The sequence below is a fragment of the Oxyura jamaicensis genome, chromosome 26, assembly GCF_011077185.1.
Source record: "Oxyura jamaicensis isolate SHBP4307 breed ruddy duck chromosome 26, BPBGC_Ojam_1.0, whole genome shotgun sequence".
Lineage (NCBI taxonomy): Eukaryota > Metazoa > Chordata > Aves > Anseriformes > Anatidae > Oxyura > Oxyura jamaicensis.
The window spans coordinates 1,380,674-1,398,964 of record NC_048918.1 but is presented as its reverse complement, the minus strand read 5'-3'; the positions used below and the strand labels follow the sequence as shown (position 1 = coordinate 1,398,964).

Genomic DNA, 18,291 nt, shown 5'->3' with positions numbered 1-18,291 from the left:
AAGTCACCCAGGGAGGGGGGAGGACATGCGCCACCTCCCCGTGCAGCACCCCAAGCCCACAGCCTCCTCGCCCCGTCCACCCACACAAGCCAAGAGCCACTTACGTTGGCCTCGTACCCGCAGGACTCGAAGATGAGCTTCTCCGGCTGGTGCTGCCAGTTCTGGACTGGGGCGTACGGGGCAGCCAGGCTGGGGGGGCGCAGGGTCAGCTTTGACTCCCGACGCTCCTCCTGCAGGGGTAGAAAGGTGCGTGTAAAACCACAGCGCATCCTCCCCAGGGGGAAACACAGATCTCGGGGGGGTTCTGGGGGTTGATGGTTCCCAAAATCTCACAGGAGCTGGGAGGGGGCAGCACGCTGCGTGTGAAGGTGCTCGTGGATGTGCACGTCGCCCATTTGAGTGGTAAGACTGAGGGACAGGTTGCTGTCCGTAGGCTCCCTGTCCCTGTTTCCTTAATTTCTCAGCTAAAACACTACCCAAGCTACAGGCCTCCCTATTTTCTTCAAGGTTTCCTTGTTTTTTTCCTCGCTGGCTCCAGAGGAGGGGGAGCCCGTGTCCAGGACACAGGGAAGCACGCACTGACCTGTGCTTTGTAGCGGTCAACTCTGGAGTACGGCGCAACCTCGCTGCCCCGCTCGTGTTGCCTCTTCCCGGTGTCTCCGGAGGGCAGCAGGAGATCTGCGGATCTGCCCGTGCAGGAGTCGTTCTGGCTCAGGGGTGACGACGTCTGGGACATCAAGTCCTGGCACTGAAACGGGCAGACACCGAGAGCCGTCCCCGTCAGCCTGTGCCGCAGCCCTGCCCGCACCGCGCTCCTCCTCGCGCTGCCTCTGCCCCCGCTGCCCTCCAGCCCCGTGGGAGCGCAGGCGGCCAGCACCAGCAGAGCAGGATTTGGCTGCTGGTGCTTCCCTTGGGGTGTGCTGGTCCTGCAGGTGCCGTGATCTGCACCGTGTTATCTGCACGGCCTGGCCAGGGCTCGTCCCACAGCTGCCAAGTCGATGCTTGAGCAGCAGCCGCTGCCCTGCAGCCACCTGGAGCGCGAGGAAGGGAAGGGCTCGAGCCCAAAGCTGTGCCTTGGGTTCCAGTTGGGATCACCGCGATAATTTCTCCCTAGGAACAGGACCAGGGTCTGCAGGCTGCCCCTTACGCTGCCCAGGTTAGCAGAGTTACCAGGGCCAGCTCCTGCTCTGGGGGCTTGTGGCTCAGCACCTTCACTTAGCTCGTTCCTTTTCCCCTCCACACCCCTGCTCTGCTCCAGGACGGTTTCAGGCAGGGATGAGGTGGTGAAGCACATCCCTGCCTCCTGTCTGAGGCACGCCGGGCTGTGGGCAGGCTGTTTGCAGAGAATGGGCTCTGCTAAAGCACCCAGCAAAGCCCTCGGATCAGCCGCCCCCGGAGAGCCTGGCTCTGCCTGCAGGCAGCACTCGCTGCCTGGCCGTGCCAAGCGGCCCGGCAGGCAGTGCGGGGAGCTGGCAGCTGCAGCACGCCTTAGTCCTATTCAAGGGGCTTGCTTAATTTGCCATTGACGTCCTTCCGCTCCCCAGCCGCAGCCAGGCGCTGGGAGGCACCAGCTGCAGCGCCAGGAAGCGCTGCGAACGGCCCCGTTCTCCTCCACAGCCTCCCCGCCCCGCACAGCCAGCGGCCGCTGCCCCCCCAGAGCACTCCTCTCCCCACCACCTTCGGTAACTTGCTGCAGCTCCGACTGCGTTGGCTGAAAAGCCCCGGGAATCACGGGCAGCAGAGAGGAGCTTGGCAGCAGAGGAAGGAGCAAAGGTTGGGACGGGGAAACCCCAGTCGCTCCCCGTTCCTGCTCCAGGAAGCCCATCTGCAAACACTGGGAGGAAGCAGTGCGACCCGCTCACCCTGCGTGACTTGCTGCCCTCCTCCGAAGCTCGCAGGTTAGCTGCGAGCTCAGTGCTTTGTGAAATCCAGCTCCCAGGCAGCAGCTCTCAGCAAGAACGGCAAATACGACCGCTCCCCTCCCAGGCAGCCCAGTACGGACGGGCCCGACGTCCAAAGCTCCCACTGCTGCAGCAGAACTCAGCATCCACAAATCACCCCGAGGGCTATTTGGCGGCGGGAGCAGCGGCTCTTGGACAACCCCAGCAGCTCAAGGAGACGGATCTCAGCCTCCCCAAGGGCGCAATCAAAGCGTCACGTCCCAGCTGCATCCCATCGCAGCGGCTGAGCAGGGCGCATCTGTCCAAGGGACGGTGCCGGTCGCTGCTGCGTGGCCCAAGCAAAGCAAGGTTTGCACGGCACAACGTGGCACCTGACATTTGTTCTCTCTCTGTCCTAGCGCTCAGGGTTCAGGCTGGTCTGAGATAAGGGGAATTTCCCTTTTCCTGCAACCAGGAGGTTTTCTGATGCGGGTGTTTGTAGGAAGACCCAGCAGAGATAAGGAGGAATCAGACGGGAGGTCAGGGCTCCGGCCAAGCGAGAGCCGGTCTGGCTGTCACATTCCCAGAGGTCGCTCGGTCTGGTTCAGGGTGGGAGCATCGGGCTCTGCACCGTCCACAGCATCAGCTACGTACTGGGCTCTGCATCATCTAGGGCAGCAGCCAAGGTGCATCCATGGGAACGGCTCAACACAGAACCCCCTCCGCACCGCCAGCTGTGCGTGGTTGCCTCAACACTTCAGGAACTTTCTTCCCAAACCAAGTGTCTGAGAGCCGGGAGTAACCCGAGCTTCCAGGTCAAATCGATTTGTTCTAATCACAAAAAAGCCTTTTTTTTTTTTTTAAAAAAAAAAAAAAGCAACACAATCTTCAAAGATCACTCTCTACACTTATTACTCTCGCTACCTACTTTCAGAGGAGTTTTAACTTAACCATTGACGTTGTAGGGGTCTTATTCTCTTTTTTATCGATTTTGCTAGGCAGAATTTCCTGTGCACAAAAGAAGCAGAGGAAGGCTGAACGAGCCTCCCCGCTGAGCCTCGCTGCCCAGCCAGGACCTACGCCCTCCCTAAATGTGCTCCCTGAGCCCCTCAGAGGTGTCAGCCGCTAACCAGGAGGTGGTCGCTCCTGGCAGACCCGGGATTAGGTCTTTGAAAGAAAAGGGAGGAAAGTGAAGGCGAGCCAGGGCAGAGCAAAGCACCCGGCCGCTACCGAGAGGTGTCCCCAGCCCAGCGGGGACACAGCCAGCGACTCACTCTCAGCTGCGAGAACCGCGGCGGCTTGGCCGGTGGCTCCTCGTAGGGCCGGTCCGCCAGCGAGGCGATGATCCTCTTCCGATGGCCGAGCAGGTTCACCTTCAGCACCTGCAGGGAGAGACGGGGCGCCGTGAGCAGGGCTGGAGAAACGCACAGCAGCTTTGGGGAGCGCAGGGGCAGCAGCTCCCCGCGCGTCCCCCCGCTCTCCTGCCCCCCTGCACGAAGGAAGCGTCCCTCCCCGAGCACGCGTCGAATGTGGCTCCCCGCAAGGAACGGCCCTGGGGGGAAGGCAGGCAGGGCCCCCCCCCACCGTGGTGGGATCACGGTGGTACTCACGTTTACTATTTCAAGCTCCCAGAGGTTTTTCACAGTGTCGATAGAGCTGTAGCCGCTCGAGAGGAAGGACTGGATGTAGTCCTGCAGCCCCAAAGAGTCGAGCCAGGCGGGAACCGAAGGCTGGCTGTTCCCATCGCAGCCCAGGGGCTTCAACTGCGAAAGCAGAAGGCACCAAGAGGTTAAAAGCCCCAGGGGCTGAGAGCCCAAAGCATGCAGCGTCTGCAATTAAAACCAGTTTAAACGCTATCACCATCTCCCCTTGCAGCTTTAAATTGCAAAAAATTGCTGCACAACCAGGGAATGAACCTCAGCAGCCTCGCCCTTGCCGTGAGCCCTCTCCCAGGTGGGCAGGCGATGCCGTGGGGGCTTTGAGGGGCACTGCTGCCCACCCCAACCACGGTGAGAGGCACGGTCTGCCTGGCATAAGTGAGGCAAACAGCTCCAGAAAAGCCCTTTCCCAGAAAAGTCCTTTCTGTGGCCTTCCCAGCGCAGCTCAGAGCAGGCCCCCCAGGAGGGACCCCCCCCGTCTCCAGCACCGCGATGTCTCCCGGGGTCATCCTACCCCCAGAGCTGGAGGCTCGCACGTTCCTCCTCCTAACCCCTTCCCACTGCCCCCGCCGTCCTTTGGGGTCAGGGGGACACGGCTGGAGGCAGAGGTCCTGGTTTTGTTCCCTCTGCCTTCAGAGCCACGCTGGGCCCTGCTCCCCGCGGGGACGTCGGCGCTCACCTTCGGGAGGGAGCGAGCTGCCTGCAGGAGTTTGCGGCGGTGCTGCGGGTCACCGATCCCGATGTCCCGAAGGTCCTGGTCTTCCATGACATTACAGCCCTGCGGGGACAGGAAGGGGTGACATGCGAGCGGAGCCCACGCACTTTACAGCCCCCACCCCACCTCGGTCCCCAGCACAGCCCGCGCAGCCCCCCTGGTGCTGGCCGCGAGGAGGCAGCTCCCGAGGAGGCAGCTCAGCCTCACGCAGCCTCACGTCCCCACCTCGGCACCGACACAGCGGGCACAGGAGGGGCTGTGGCACTGCAGCACCCGCAGGGGGGCTCGGTGGGACAGCGCTGCTGCCCCCTCCCAGTGTCCTCGTCCAGCCTTTGGGTTTCAGGCCATCCTTACAGCGACCTTCCCGTCTGAGAGGCAGATCGCTGCTTAACGATGCCATTTCCCAACGCCCGAGTAACCCCCAGCATCCGAGTAACCCCCAGCATCGGGCCCTGCTCAGCCCCCTTCCAGGGCCACCGAGAACACACGTTTCCTTCCACCTGAGCAGCAAAGCTCAGCTTCCTCCTCCTCATCCTCGTTCAGGGGAGCAGCTCGCCCCCAGGGACGCGCTGGCTGCCCCGCACCGCTTTGCTACAGCTCGGCTCGTGCCCCCTGCCCCGTGCGGAGCAGGAAGGGATGCACGCAGACCGTGCTTACTCTCCCCCCTCCATCACCACCCGCTCCCCCCTGTACCTGGGGGGGCTCAGGGCTCAGCCCGGGCTCAGCTCCCCATGGCTCTCCTGCGACCACGACACCGCAGCAGCGAGCTCGGGGCTCAGGGACGCGCAGCGCCGGCTCGCACCCAGATCCTCCCCCCCCAGGACCTGCCTCCCTCCGCTCTCGGGAGAGGCACAGCTGAAGGTCTGAGCTGCCGGCACTCCGCTGTTCCACATTTTGGTTTTGTAAGAGAAAACCTAATTAAAACTGGCTGTCGGGCAACGTGCTGCTGCAGGCTGCGCAAACAGCGGGCAGGACGGCCAGGGCTTGGGGAAAGGGAGCTGCGGGGAGAATCTCTCACTGTCCTCTTCAAAGGGCAGTTTTTAAATTCCTTCCCACTCTGCTTGCTTGGTCTGTGCCCACTGGAGGATGGTGCTGAGCGCGAGCAGCACCGCTCCTGCCACGTCCGAAGCCTGCCACGATAACTCCTTGGGCTCTGCGTCCCCAGGAGATGCTCTGCCACCAGGACGCGGAGATGAGTGCTCAGAGCAGCAGCGAATTAACGCCGCAGATAAGAGGTGCCCGAAGCAATGTCGCTGGGAGAGCTGCCCTCGGAGGCCAGACTGCAGAGAAACAATTATTTAGCAAATGACAGTGGCAAATTAAATCAGCGGGTGGCTGGGAAGCAGGGCTCGGCAGGCGCTCGGTGACCGCCAGCGCCCGCAGCAGCGAGACGGGCGCTCCTCTGCCTCCGTCCTCCTCCCTTGGCAGGCAGAGCCGCCCGACGCCCTCGATTCCTGGCAGGCCTTGGGGGGACCGAGACCGCAGATCTGGAGCAGACAGCTGAGGCACAAAAGCGTTTGTCGTCGGGAGCTGCTTAAATGGCCGAAAGCTGGGATGGAAGGATCTGCAGCTGACGCGGGCGGTTTGTTCCCTGCCTTCCCAAAGGTCAGCTCGCAGCAGCAGGCTGGGCGCTGGGCTGGGGCACCCGCTGCCAGCTGCGAAGTGCCCCTGGGACCCCTCAAAATGGCACCAGGGGATGGGTGGCAGCTCCGCGGGGACACTGATAGACTGCGCCTCGCGTCCTGCGAGCAAACGGCTGGGCTGCACCTGGGCGGTAACAGCACACGAAGCCTCCTCCGAGGCTGTCAGTGTGCCGTGTGAGCTGCCCTGCGCTCCTCCCAGTTGCAAGGGGAGGCTCCTTGCTGGTGGAAGGCTCTGCCGGTGCCCACCTGCTGTAAGAGCAGCCCAGGCTCCAAACCAGGCAGAGGGCAAACCCCAGGCAGGGCACAGAGCAAACCCCAGGCAGGGCACAGAGCAAACCCCAGGCAGGGCACAGAGCTGCCCCCAGCGAGAGGCAGCGATCACCCAGCCCGTTAGCAGCAGCAGCCCACTAAAAAGGGAAAACATCCCTCCCCTTCCTTGCTCACAGTTTTTAAGCCCCAAAGCCCCACTCAATGTGTTTCTGTAGCAGCGGGAGATGTGTGCTCGGCCCGGGGAACAGGATGAAGGGCAGCTTAACTCCGCGGCCACGCACCTCACCCAGCCAAGCGCTTTCGCAAGCTGCAGCTCTGCTGAAGAGGTCGCCAGAAGGTCCTGGGGAGGAAGCACGTGTGCAAGGAATTCATCTCCTGGAGCGAGACGGCTTTTAAAGGGCCTTTTAAACGGACAGAAGGTGACCAGAGCAAGCAGTGGGGTGTCTCCATAAGCCCGGTGAGCAAAGCATTATCCTCCTGCCAGGGGGGCAAAGGACAGCGCGAGAGGACACCTCCCGACATCCCCGCAGCAGCAGCAGGTTAAGGTCACGGCGTGGGGACCTGGAGCCTGCAGCTCCCGGCCCCTCAGCCCGCTCAGCACCCCGGGACCTGCCCGTCCCTGAGCTCGGCCGCTCGGTTCCTCCCCAAAGAGCCGGGTGCCGGAGCTGCAGCAGGTGCGGGGGCTCGGGGTGGATGCGGGCGCACAGAGCAAACCCTGCACGCGGCAGCGAGGGCGGCACGGACCTGAGCAAACGGTGACGTTGGCTACGTGTAAGCCTCACGTACCAAAATCAATAGGCTTGCTGCTCCTCCGTGCATTTTTTTTCACTCCTCCTTATTTTCCAGCATTGAGCCCTTTTGGTGCTAGCGCGCTGTAGCACAGCCACGCCTGGCTAGCACGGCCCCTCTCCAAACGAGCAGCGTGGAGCTGGCTGGGCACACGTTTCCAGGCTGCACACACATTCCCAGGCTGGGCACACACATTCCCAGGCTGACTATTTGATGCTGACACAAGCAATGCCAGGCCCAAGGCAAGGCGCTAGGCGTTCTCCCACTTTTGGCATCTCCAGTCCAACAAAAATTGCTTGCTGTGCAGCAAGGGTACAAGCTAGTTAAACACTGTAAGAGCCACAGCTTTCTCCGCCACTCCTTATTTTGATGTGTCACATTAAATTCCCTCGATGCCAGTCTGGATTCTCAGGGTACTTAACCAGGACAGACAAAGCAGAGCAGCTCTGAATAAATCATTAGTCTATTGTGCATGAGCCTCTGCTTGGAGGAGCGTCCTTTAAACCCATCCGGATTTCATCTCCAAAGAAAAAAATAAGCTGCCACTAAAATAGATAATTAAATGCAAACACGCTGGAGATCTTTTAACCTTTGCCAGCTGAACAGATGAGCTGTTTATTCTCAGACTTTAAACCTGTTTGCATTTAACACGCTGCTCAGACAAAAGCCAAGGGGCAGGGATGCTCCACGCAGCGCCCCGGTCCCGCTGCCACCTGCCCCCACGCCACGCAGCGATTGCCACCGGTCTGCTCGGTGCCCTGCTCTCTGAGAAATCCTTTGCATCAGGAGCCCCCTAAGCAAGGAGGGTTCCCGGGCATGGAAATCCTGCTGGGGTCTCCTGCAGCTTTCCTCCTCCCTGGCCTTTCCCAGCATTTCGTGCTTCCCACGCCAGCCTTCAGCCTTCTCGCCCTCCCTGCCCGGGCTTTCTGCCCTCTGCCCCGCCAGGCACCGAGCTGCCGAGGCCGCTGGGTCTGTCCCTGGAGCAGGCAGGAGCCATCCCTTTGCTGTAACAAGGAGGGGAGAAACGGAGAAAAGTCCCCACCCAGCAGCTCGCAGAGGAACAAGGAAAGGCGCTCAGTGCCGAGGTGGAACAAAGCCTCTCCACCACGCAGCGCTGCTCCAGGGAGACTGCCTCGATGCAGGGCTGCAAAATTCCAGAGAAACTGCTCTTTGGTGAGGTTTTAAAAACGAGATCCCACTGTATGGGGTATTTGGGTTTTCGTGCACGTGGTTTGTTGTTGTTTGCTTTTTTAAAAGCAGGCAAAGGTCCCCGTTGGTGCTGACAGAGGTCAGCAACCAGGCCAGGAGGTGCCATCTCCCGAGCATCCCGCTGCAGGCTGCCAAGCAGCCCTGGCACCCTGAGCCCAGGCTCATGGCCGGCCCCACTCGGGGTCTTCTGAGGACGAACGCAGCAAATGCCCAAGACAGGGGAGAGGAAAACTCCCAGGGACTTGCTTTGCTGTTACCCTGTCCTCTACGGCTCAGAAATGCCAATTAGAATCACCGAAACTTTCTGAAGACGTAGCTCAGGCTGTATCCATTGTGACAAGTGCTTCTTACCTTGTGCAGGCTGCCAGGCTGAGCGCAGCGAGCACAGCTCGGGGCTGCACGAGGACCAGAGCTCTCCTTTTGCTCATGCCGGGGAGCGGGGATGCCTGAGCGCCCCGTCCATCCCACACCTCACCCTTTTCTCCTTCGGGGCACAGCCGACAGCTCCTCGCTTCCATCAGCTCTCAGCACTGCCCGCACTGCAGCGGGGATGCGGTCAGGGGCTGCTCCTAGAGCATTAATCTGGATTTTGGTACAGCACCCCACGCACACGTTAATAATTGTTGGAAGTGTTTTGTTCCTAGAACAGCTGGGGTGATCCCCGAAATGATCCCCTATGAAGCAAGGGCTGTGCTTTTTTGCAGCAGGCACAGGAGCACAACACATCCCTTCCCTTCCCTCCGTGCATCAGTTTGGCCCAGGCAACATTCGGGCAGGGTGTCCCGTTATCAACCCCAAATCCGTGCTTCACCTTCCTCGGGGCTGAGCAGCTCCACAGAGAGAGGCAAACGCCCAGGACCACGAGGGGCCCCTCCGAACCCCGTTCCTGCCCTCTGCACGGCCCCGAAGGAGAGCAGGGATCCGCCAGCGACCCACCTCTCGTCTGGACGGAAACCCAGCTTTTAGAGGGAGGCTCCGCTTTAGTCATGCTTCGCATCCTACACTGTAATTAAGCAGCCTGCGAGGCTCCAGGTTTCTCATCAAAGGAGAAAAGCGCCCTCGGAGGTTGGACCGTACGGAGGCAGCGTCCCCTCCTGCCGGTTAGGTGACCCCAAAGCCGAGCGTGCCAAAAGCGGAGCCGTCGAAATCTGCCAGCACTGCTGCTCCAGCAGGGCGCTCCGCAGGCACTTAACTACCCAATTTTCAGATGCTGCTTCTTGCACAGAGCCTGGCTCTGGGCCATTCTCTCTTTCCAGCTAAGGAAGGGCCCAAGGCAAAGAAAGTTTCGTATAGGACGCGGAGTCTTATCCAGCCAGCAATGCAGCTTAATGAATCCCGCCTGTCCCGCTAGGCTCACGCTCATACAAGTGCTGCCGCTGTTACTAAACCATGTATTAAAGACAGGCGGCGGACTGCGGGGAAGAACTGAGACCAGAATGTGTTTGCTATTAAAAGCAACAGATGCAAAACCCAAACACAGCTTTTCCAGACTACAAAGGCTTCTGCGAACATCTATAGCAGAGTGCTTTCAGTTGGATGAGCCAAAGCATCCATTTTTTTCTTAGATTAATGCACACAAAGCTCTTTTTTCTCCCCCTTCTCAGTAAATTCAAGACAATTTGCATCTTGTCAAGGATTTTGCTGTCACTGCTCTTGCTTTACTTTTGGCAACCAAGAGCCTGGATGCTGGAGATGGAGCCGCATCCAGCTCACCACAGAGCCAGCACCAACAGGGATAACGCAGCAAGTCCCAGAGCACAGAGGCCGCGCTTCCCTTCGCCCCCACGCCACTCGCCAAGCTCTCCTTTTGAGGCAGGGAAATAAAGGCAAAGAAGGATCCTGCACAATTCTATAAAGCCACCAGCCCTCAGAGCCCGGCAGCCTTGGGCAGCACCCCGAGGGAAAGGGAAGGCAGCGAATTTAGGAAGATGAGCTACAGCGAGGGCATTCCTGCAAGCGGGCAGAGCCACCAAAGCAGCCGGCAACAAGCTCCGTCCCCAGATCTGTTGGTAGCTAAAGGCTGAGGGCCTTGGCTCCCTGGGGGGCTGGAATTTGCATGTTTGGCCTTGCACCATCCCTGCGTTCAAACCCATCGGAGCTCTGTGGTGCTGGGCAGAGCCACCAGGACCTGTGCTTGGGGCAAACTGCTCCGATAAATCTTGTTCAACAGGGCAGGGGCAGCTAACGCCGTGCTGATGGACTAATTTATTGCCTCGTCCCAAAAACAAGCTTGCATTCTGTCTGTGCAAGTGCACCATCTGCTCCTGGGGGCTTTTTGCCCCCTTTCACAGCCCCAAAAGCCTAAAACCTCCCAGGGAGGATCCAGCCACGAGCAGAGGCACCGCTGAGCACCACGAGCCAGCCCTGGGCGCACAGCCCCTCCGACAGACCCGCTCCAGTGGCTGGCGACCCCAAAACCGAGACCTACCCACCCCAATTTCACGGGGCAGCAGCAGCCCTTGGCCACAGGGATTTATATTCGGCCTCACGGTTTTGTGCCTTCCCTTAGTGGTAGCTTCAGTTCGAGGTAGTTCAATGGAAACTAGGGGAAAAGAAATGTTTGTTTTGCCAAGGCCCTGACAATGAAGGCCCGGCTCTTCACATAGCATTGATTGTGGAAAGGACTCCTATACAAAAGCCTACAATAAATCCTAGATTAGCACACAGCCACTTCATTTTTGCTTAATTTTTTTCCCCCCATGCACACTGGCAGCGTGACAATGGCAACGGAGGGAATCGGTCACGGTTGTCAACTTCAGGCAATTTTATTGAGAGCAAAAAAAATTAACTGCTACTTTAATGGCTTTTTTAATGTTTATTGGGCCTGGAGCTACTAATGAATCAAATGTAAGTATTCTCTAAATTGCCAGTTCTGGTCCACCCACTTCAAAACCCACTCTGAGCTCGCTGCTCTCCGCGAAGTCGCTCTCATGGTGCGCGGTGCTCAGCGCCGCGCTGCCCTCAGTCCCCAGCCGAGCAGCCACAGGACTCCCTTGGAGCCCGGCTTCTGCATCCCACGGGTCAGGGGAGGCAGTCGCAGGCTGAACACTCTCACATCGTCCCCGTCCAGAGATAACCCGAAAAAGCAAACCGTCCTAGACAAATCACAGCCCTCGTGAGCCACCCAAGCAGCGCCTGACGCACTGGAGAGCTGTCAAAAAAATCCTTTCGCTGCCTGAATCGGTCCCCGCTCAGACGCTTGGCAGGAGCTCCTACACCAGGGTCCAATTCCGCTCTTACGGGGTGCTCATCCAGGGCATCCAAATCAGTCTGGGGACCGAGGAAGAAACGCGTTTCCAGTATCCTGGCAGCAGCGATAAACAGGAGACAATACCATGTAATGTGGCTTACGAGCTCCCTAAGTCATAAAACTAAATGAAAGCCATTTCAGGCAATAAATCTGCCAGCCGGCATGAACCAGGCCGGCGAGATCAGCGAGATCCTCAGATCTGATTCACCATTGCTAAGGGTGGATGGCCGCCACGTCTAGCTGGCAGCCGCCCCTCGCTCCCCGGCGGCTCAGCCCACACCGACGTGCAGGATTGATCGGTCACCAAACCCCGCTGTGGGGCAGAGAGCCACGCACACAGCATGGGCTTTAGGAAGAGCAAGCCCAGCTCCACCAGCTCGAGACCTGCCCGCTCCGTTCCCCGGACAGCTGGAGGTTGCTTCAGCTTGAAACCAAAGCCGGCTGCCCAGGCACGAGCGGGTCTACCTGCGTCTGTCTGAAGGTGTTCCCCGAGGGCTGCGAGCGTGCCAAGTTCTCCCGCTATCTCACCACGTGCAGCAGCTGTGAAACCTTGTCTGCGGGACCTCTGAGAGGTCGCTGGTCTGCAGAGGTCAGCGCTTGGTGCAAAACGCGACTGGAATACGGCAGTTCAGTTCTGCCCTCGGTGGCTACTTGACAGTGGCCAAATGAGAACTGGTTTCAAATGAAAACAATTCTCAGAGCGCGCTGAAAGCCCGGCGGCACCCGGGGGGCAGCGCCTGCAAGCCAGGAGGGACAGTCAGGAAGGAGATGGTGCAGAGCAGAGCTCCCACTCACTGACCGTGACGCCAGGAGATGCCTGTGCTCCAGCAGCGTGCAGCTGGTGAAAGCAGCGCGCAGCCAGCACCCGAGCACCAGGACTTGCAGGGCGAAGGGGACCCAGCCCCGTGCGCATCGCATCCCTCGGCGGCTGGAGGGCTGGCATCAGAGCTGGCCTGGCACACGCTCAGAGCTGTGTTTCAGCCCTGCTCTGCTCACACATCAAGCCAAAGCCTTGGCTCTACGTTATTATTATTTTAACTGCTTGCACACAAAAGCAGGGGGAAGGGGAAGGGGAAGGCTGTGCTGTACTGAAGACCACTGCAGGCTAATCTAACGTGGCACTGAATTGCATTTAATCTAATTAACGTCACTACTCTCAATTATTTGCGGATACCCCGTTCTCCCAATCCTGTCATAATTCTACCACTTCTCCCCAATTATGAAAAAAAGAAAACCCTAACGGAGCCCAGGGCACTACACGAGGGGAACAGATTTCCGTTTCTGATGCTGTCTGATTGAATCAGCATTAGCTGCTCTCCACGCACTCCGCAGGAACGCAGGCTTGAACAATAAAAATAAAAGAGCCATAGGAAATAGGTTCTGCTCTCTTTTACCTGCTCATTTGCGAATCGAAGGATCTTTGGACTGAATAAGAAGTTGAGGCACAGAATAATCACCGAACAGAGCACACGAGGTTCGCCCTTCTCAGGCATCAGGAGCCGTCTCAGGCAGCACCGGGCATTCGGCCCTCCAAGGGAAGGGCAAAGCTTTAGAGCATCTCGGACAAATTTACGGGCTGTCACGGATCACAAGCCACTAACGTACGGGTACAGGCAGTGGCACTTCCTTCTCCGTTTCAGTGGCAGAGCTCCCCTGTGAGCTACTGCAATCCCTTGCCACCGCTGGCTCCATCCTTCCTCTCCCCAGCGTGCGGCGCAGCCCAGCCCGGCCTCTCTCCCCAGGTCGTCCCGTGTTTGCCACGGGGCTCTGGGACACGCTCTGCATCTCACAGCCCCAGACCGGTTTCCCCGACCTCCCGAAGCGAGCACCTCCTGCAAAGGCACTGGTGGCCACAGGGGACGCAGCGGGACCGAGCCCTGGCAGCAGGACCCCTCTCGGTTCCTACCCCTGACATTTTTCCTACAGCTTCATTCCCAGCCAAGGACAATTAAATTGATTTATAGTGCTCTTTTCTTCCTGAATGACACTGCTCACTCACTGCTACGGCTTTGTGAGCTGACCTTTGCTTTTCCTCCTCCGGTGGAGGATGAGGCAATGGGTCTCCTGAAACGCCGTGCAGCCACCAGGGCTGCATTCCTCCACGTGGGAGGTAGCAGCGCTGGCCTCTCTTGGGTGGTGGGGTATTCTTGGTTCATTAGGGCTGTTAGCGTTTGGCATGCACTTCTGCTGAGGATTTGGGTCTAGTTGCGGAGCTGTACTTCGCTAAGGCCAGGACAGCACAGCCACTGCCAGTAATCCTCAGCGAGCAGCTTCGGTTCGGCGATGTTTACCCATCGCACAAATAAACCTTCCCCCTCTAATGACAGAACTCCAGCAAGCTGCAGAGCAGAGGAGGAGGATCTGAAGCACCATCTCCATTTTCTCTTTAAATCCCCAGCTGGCTGAACAGGCTGCTCTTCGAATTAAAGCCCCCCCGTGAAGAGCAGGGGTTTGGTGTCACAGTCCGATCGCCCCGAGCCAGCACTGCCGACGGGGAAGGTCACAGCGGGGCAGCAGAGAGGACGAGCCAAAGAAGCTGCTCCCAGGGACTGCAGGGTTCAAGCTGGAAAGAGACGGGGAAAAGCAGGGAAAGGCCCTTTCCTAGCATTGCCCACAAGGACCACAGAAAAGCAACTTAAAGGGAACAGGAGAAGTTCTCCAGAAGCAGCAGCGTGGCGCAGTGCAGATGTCTCTATTTGGAAAGAGAACTCGGTCTTGTAGGAAACAAAGCTACTTCAGCCCATTTTTATCGCCCATTTCTTCCCTTTATCAAGAGGGAAGCTCACGTGAAATAAACGTAGCTTCAGTCCCTCCCCAGAAACACACACATTGCAAGTAGATTTTAACGTCACGTCAGACTGATGTTTAAATAACCCTGCTGCCTTCTGTCAGCAATACCCACCTCGACTGCGGTCGATGCCCGATCAGGATTGCTTACTGTGAACCACTCATAAACGCGCAAGTTTCTGTGTTGGACTGAAACCAGTCGGCATCCCTGAGATGCTCTCGTGTGCCACACCAAGCACTGCAGCGCTTTGTTTTGTATCTCTAACAATGGAAATACTGCTCGAGGAGCTCGGCCTGAAGAGCTGGAACAAAGCAAGGCACCAGCGAGGCCAGCGCTGCAAACTCAGCCCGTCTGCTGCTTCCCAGCTCAGCTCCAGCTCCTAAAACACCAGCACCCGCGTGCAGGCAGGATGATACCCCTTGAATTTGTGCGTTACCATGCACGGTTCTTGCTTGCCCTTCCCTGATAACCGCTTCGTAAGCCCTCAGCCGCGTCTCCAAGTTCCAGCAGTGAGAGTGCTCCTAACGAGCACAGCCTGACACCGCTCAGAGCTAACTGGTACTGCAAGTTATCCGGTGTTTGTCCTGAATTCCCCCCCCAGGAAGAAACAGCTCTGACAGACACACGTGGGAGACGGGGCAGTCCCGACGGCAGTCATCGCTCTTACCAAAGCGGACCCAAAGGGCAACACAAACGAGAGGTTTGCTGCCAGTGGCAGCGCTGCTCCCGTAAGGGCAGCCCGTGGGCAGGGGTCCTGCCGCAGCCTGAGGCCGCCCAGCCGCAGGCTGCCAAATCTTGTCCCTGCTGCAGCTCTGGAGTCCCCCAGAGCAGAGAAAACTCTGCTCAGCGTTCCCAGCCCGCACCAGCTACCTGCTAAAACACACTTCTCCCTTCCCTTTTTATTGGAAAACCCATAAAACGTTCACGGCTCGCATTACCGCTTACATCCCCAACCCTGCCTTTTTGACATAACCCGGGGAAGCTGCAGGTCTCGGAGTCCCCTGGGGCTGGCGGCGCTCCCTGGTAAGCAGGCACGCGGCAGGGTCGCTGCCTCCCTTCCGCCCAGCGCCGCTGGAGACGAAGCTCGCGCCGGCCGCGTGTGCGCAGAGCAGAGGGAGCCAACCACATATCAGCTAATAACGAGTCTGGATCTCCAAAGCTAACAGAATTATTATTCTTGGAAACAACGGGTATTTCTGCCTTACAGCTGATTAAGCAGCTTAATATATTTACAGAGAACTTCTCAAAAGCGCTTTACCGTGCTGTGCGTTCGTGAATCATTTCCCTCGCGTCGGGGGGAAAGGCTTTTGTAACACAGGGTGCGAATTAACACGAGAGCCCAGCGAAAGTACCAAGGGAATTTGGAACTCCTGAAACCAGAACTGCCTAAAGAAGGGGCTAGAAGGGCGCTGAAAACCAGAAGGCCGAACTTCTGCACCCTCCGAGTTCTCTCTTACCACCTTTGCACTACAACTTTGTAGAAATCTGTTTTTTTAAATAAAGCAGCAGCAGCAAACAGCCCGGCACCAGCCAACGCTGCATCTCCCCCAGTCCCCGCTGCAGGATGTGCTCCTTGCTAGGACCGCTCTCTTAACCCCCTCACCCGTACGTACCGCGGGCTGAGAATTCCTCATAAAGAGCTTTTCTGGGAGGCTGCGTGTTTTGCAGTATGCAGCTAACATTTGGCTCGTGCAACGCTTTGTCGTCTCCCCAACTTCCAGGCTTCTTGTTTGCTCCCAGAGGGGCCACCCGGGGATGCAGGCAGCACCGGGAGCATCCTCGGCAGGCTGAAAAAACCCCGCAGCACTGTATCAAGGGCGTCATGTGATGTGAAATCTTATGGAGGAAACAAGTGTTTCTCTACGAAAAGGCTCCAATTTCTTTAGTTTTGCTCCTACAACTTAATTAGCCTCGCAGCCCACCTGGCGGCTTGCAAAGCATCACCCAGCATTCGTTGGGCTTGGAAACAGTTCCCGTACCGAGGCCCTGGTAAGGGCTGAGCCTTCCCCAGAAACTGTTTTAAGCCCAGGACAATAATGCCGCTTAGTCTGAAGTATCAGTGACCGAAAGCAGGAGTTAATACAGAAATCGTTGCATCAAAAAGGAAAGGAACGGGCAACCAGCCACGGCAGGAGCCCAGCACCGATGCCCTCTCAGTACTGGCTGCAGCAGCCAGCTTCAGTGTCTACAACAATTTTAATAATTCATCTGAGAGCATCACCATCAGTGTTAGAAACAAACGAACAAACTCGGTTCCCGTTTGGGCGGTACCTGAAGGTTTTACTCCCGCAACACCAGCAGCTGAAGGGAAGTAACAGCGCGGAGATTTTTACGAATTAGACTTTCAGACCGGGCTGCCTGTGTTAGCCCAAACTTCCTAAGGCTCAGATAAAAGGATTTAAAAGCCAGATTTGACATGGGTGCCAGAGTCGACTCCCCAGTAAAAAGGATAAACAGCAAAGAGGAAATCAGCCAGGGTTTGCAGGAAATCTTTGTTAAATTATTTGACCTTTTAAAATTGAGAGGAATGAGCAAGGAGAGAGCGTCCCACTGCCTGGAACGAGCAGCGCTGATTTCCTTACAAACGAGGAAATTCTGCACGAGGCGGTCAGCAGCTAAGCAGCTGCAAAGAACCTTCAAATTCACTGCAAAGAACCACAGCCAATGCAAATTCCTGCTCCTGAGCCTCCGGCTCCTGCTTCTCTGGGGCCAAATGGAAAGTTGAGTTCCTTTGTTGTTAAACTTCTGCTACCCGCTGGAAGAGGCAGCCCGGCAGCACGCTGACACCGCCAAGGTCAGCCCGTCGGCAGAGGACCCTAAGCAGGGACCTAGGGGTGATCCATTTCAGCGCAGGGTGGAGGCAGAAGCCCATGAGAAAGCCGTCGCCCGTCGCCAGCAGTTCCCCTGCTGAAGGTGCCTGAACTAGACAAAGGAGAAGCCGCGTGCCACGGAGGCCAGGACGTGGGGCTGGATACTCACAGGGGCACATCTGCCAGCGTTCAACCTCCAGGGCTGGGCGGAGATCCCGTGAGGCTTACAGGAACGTTTGTCCTGTTGGTCAGGTTATTTTCTAAGAGCGTAATTGCATCCTGCCTTTACATACCCAACCGAGTGCCCTTCCCTGCCCTTCCAGCCATGCCCCGCTCAGTCTCCCTTTCTTCCTCCGGCTGCACCCCACAGACCTCCACCACCGCGCGATGATGGGCACTGCTTTTACCTTGGCAGAGCAGGAGGCTCCCCGCAGATGTAGAACAGTCACATTCACTCACCGGGGTGTTTTCGGAGCCCCCTTTTTTTTTTACCTGGCTCACAACATGGAGTGACATCCCCTGGATGTCACCTCTCTGCACCATCCTCAGCACCAAGGAGTCCGCACACAAAGGCGCACAAAAAGCACCCCCCACCTCAATTTGTCTCCGCAGCCTATCATCCCATGCAAACTCTGATTTCTGCAGCGTGCCACCAAGTTGCCATGCACTAAAACCCTCAACATTAAACCTTAGGGTGCTGCCATCGTTAGGTTTCAGAGCCAACAGTGTCACCACAACCAGGTTCAGCTCCCTAAAGTCCTGCCTGCGTGCTCAGAGCAAGGATACGTCCAACAAGAGGTCTGCCTCCTCCTTCACAGTCCAGAGCACAGACGGCTCGGTGACTTTTTCAACACATTAATGAATTCCAGCTCCCATATCTTGAATGAATTGGATCGTAAAGATTTAGGCGGTAGAGTAAATAAAATTTTACAGCAAAATTACAGTGAAAAACGGTAACAACTGTAACTGAACCGAATGGGAAGGTGAATGAACCGAGACAACCCTCGGTTCCTCCTTTTGTCTAACTTCCTACACATCCTCCGGACCATTCTGCTGGGCTGCAGAACCCAAATCTGCTCTGCAATGGACGCAGGGGTCCTGCAACAAGTCGGGGTCCGGCTGAGGTGTTCGTTAGAGCCCGAAGGTCCCACCGGCAACTTACCAGGAAGCGGACATCATCAAAGCCGTTCAAAAGCAGCTTACTCTCGTATTGCTGCAGGCCAATGGACTCCAGCCACTCCCCGACACTCTGCTCCAGCATCCGCGAACCTGACGAGAG

General features: G+C 57.7%; 1 protein-coding gene across 15 annotated transcripts in view; it reads right to left on the bottom strand.

Moving 5' to 3' along the window:
• Window positions 1-18,291, bottom strand: part of ANKS1A (ankyrin repeat and sterile alpha motif domain containing 1A) — a 100,390-nt gene that overhangs the window by 9,824 nt on the left and 72,275 nt on the right. For 14 of the 15 annotated variants that reach the window (XM_035347277.1, XM_035347278.1, XM_035347279.1 and 11 more), the window contains 6 exons: window positions 18,175-18,281; window positions 4,218-4,316; window positions 3,491-3,643; window positions 3,155-3,262; window positions 584-748; window positions 105-230 (listed from right to left, as the gene is read on the bottom strand). In XM_035347277.1, coding sequence (XP_035203168.1) covers window positions 105-230; window positions 584-748; window positions 3,155-3,262; window positions 3,491-3,643; window positions 4,218-4,316; window positions 18,175-18,281 — 758 coding nt within the window. Of the gene's footprint in view, window positions 1-104; window positions 231-583; window positions 749-3,154; window positions 3,263-3,490; window positions 3,644-4,217; window positions 4,317-5,433; window positions 5,439-18,174; window positions 18,282-18,291 lie in introns of those variants that run through there. The other variant, XM_035347291.1, reaches the window with a different exon arrangement.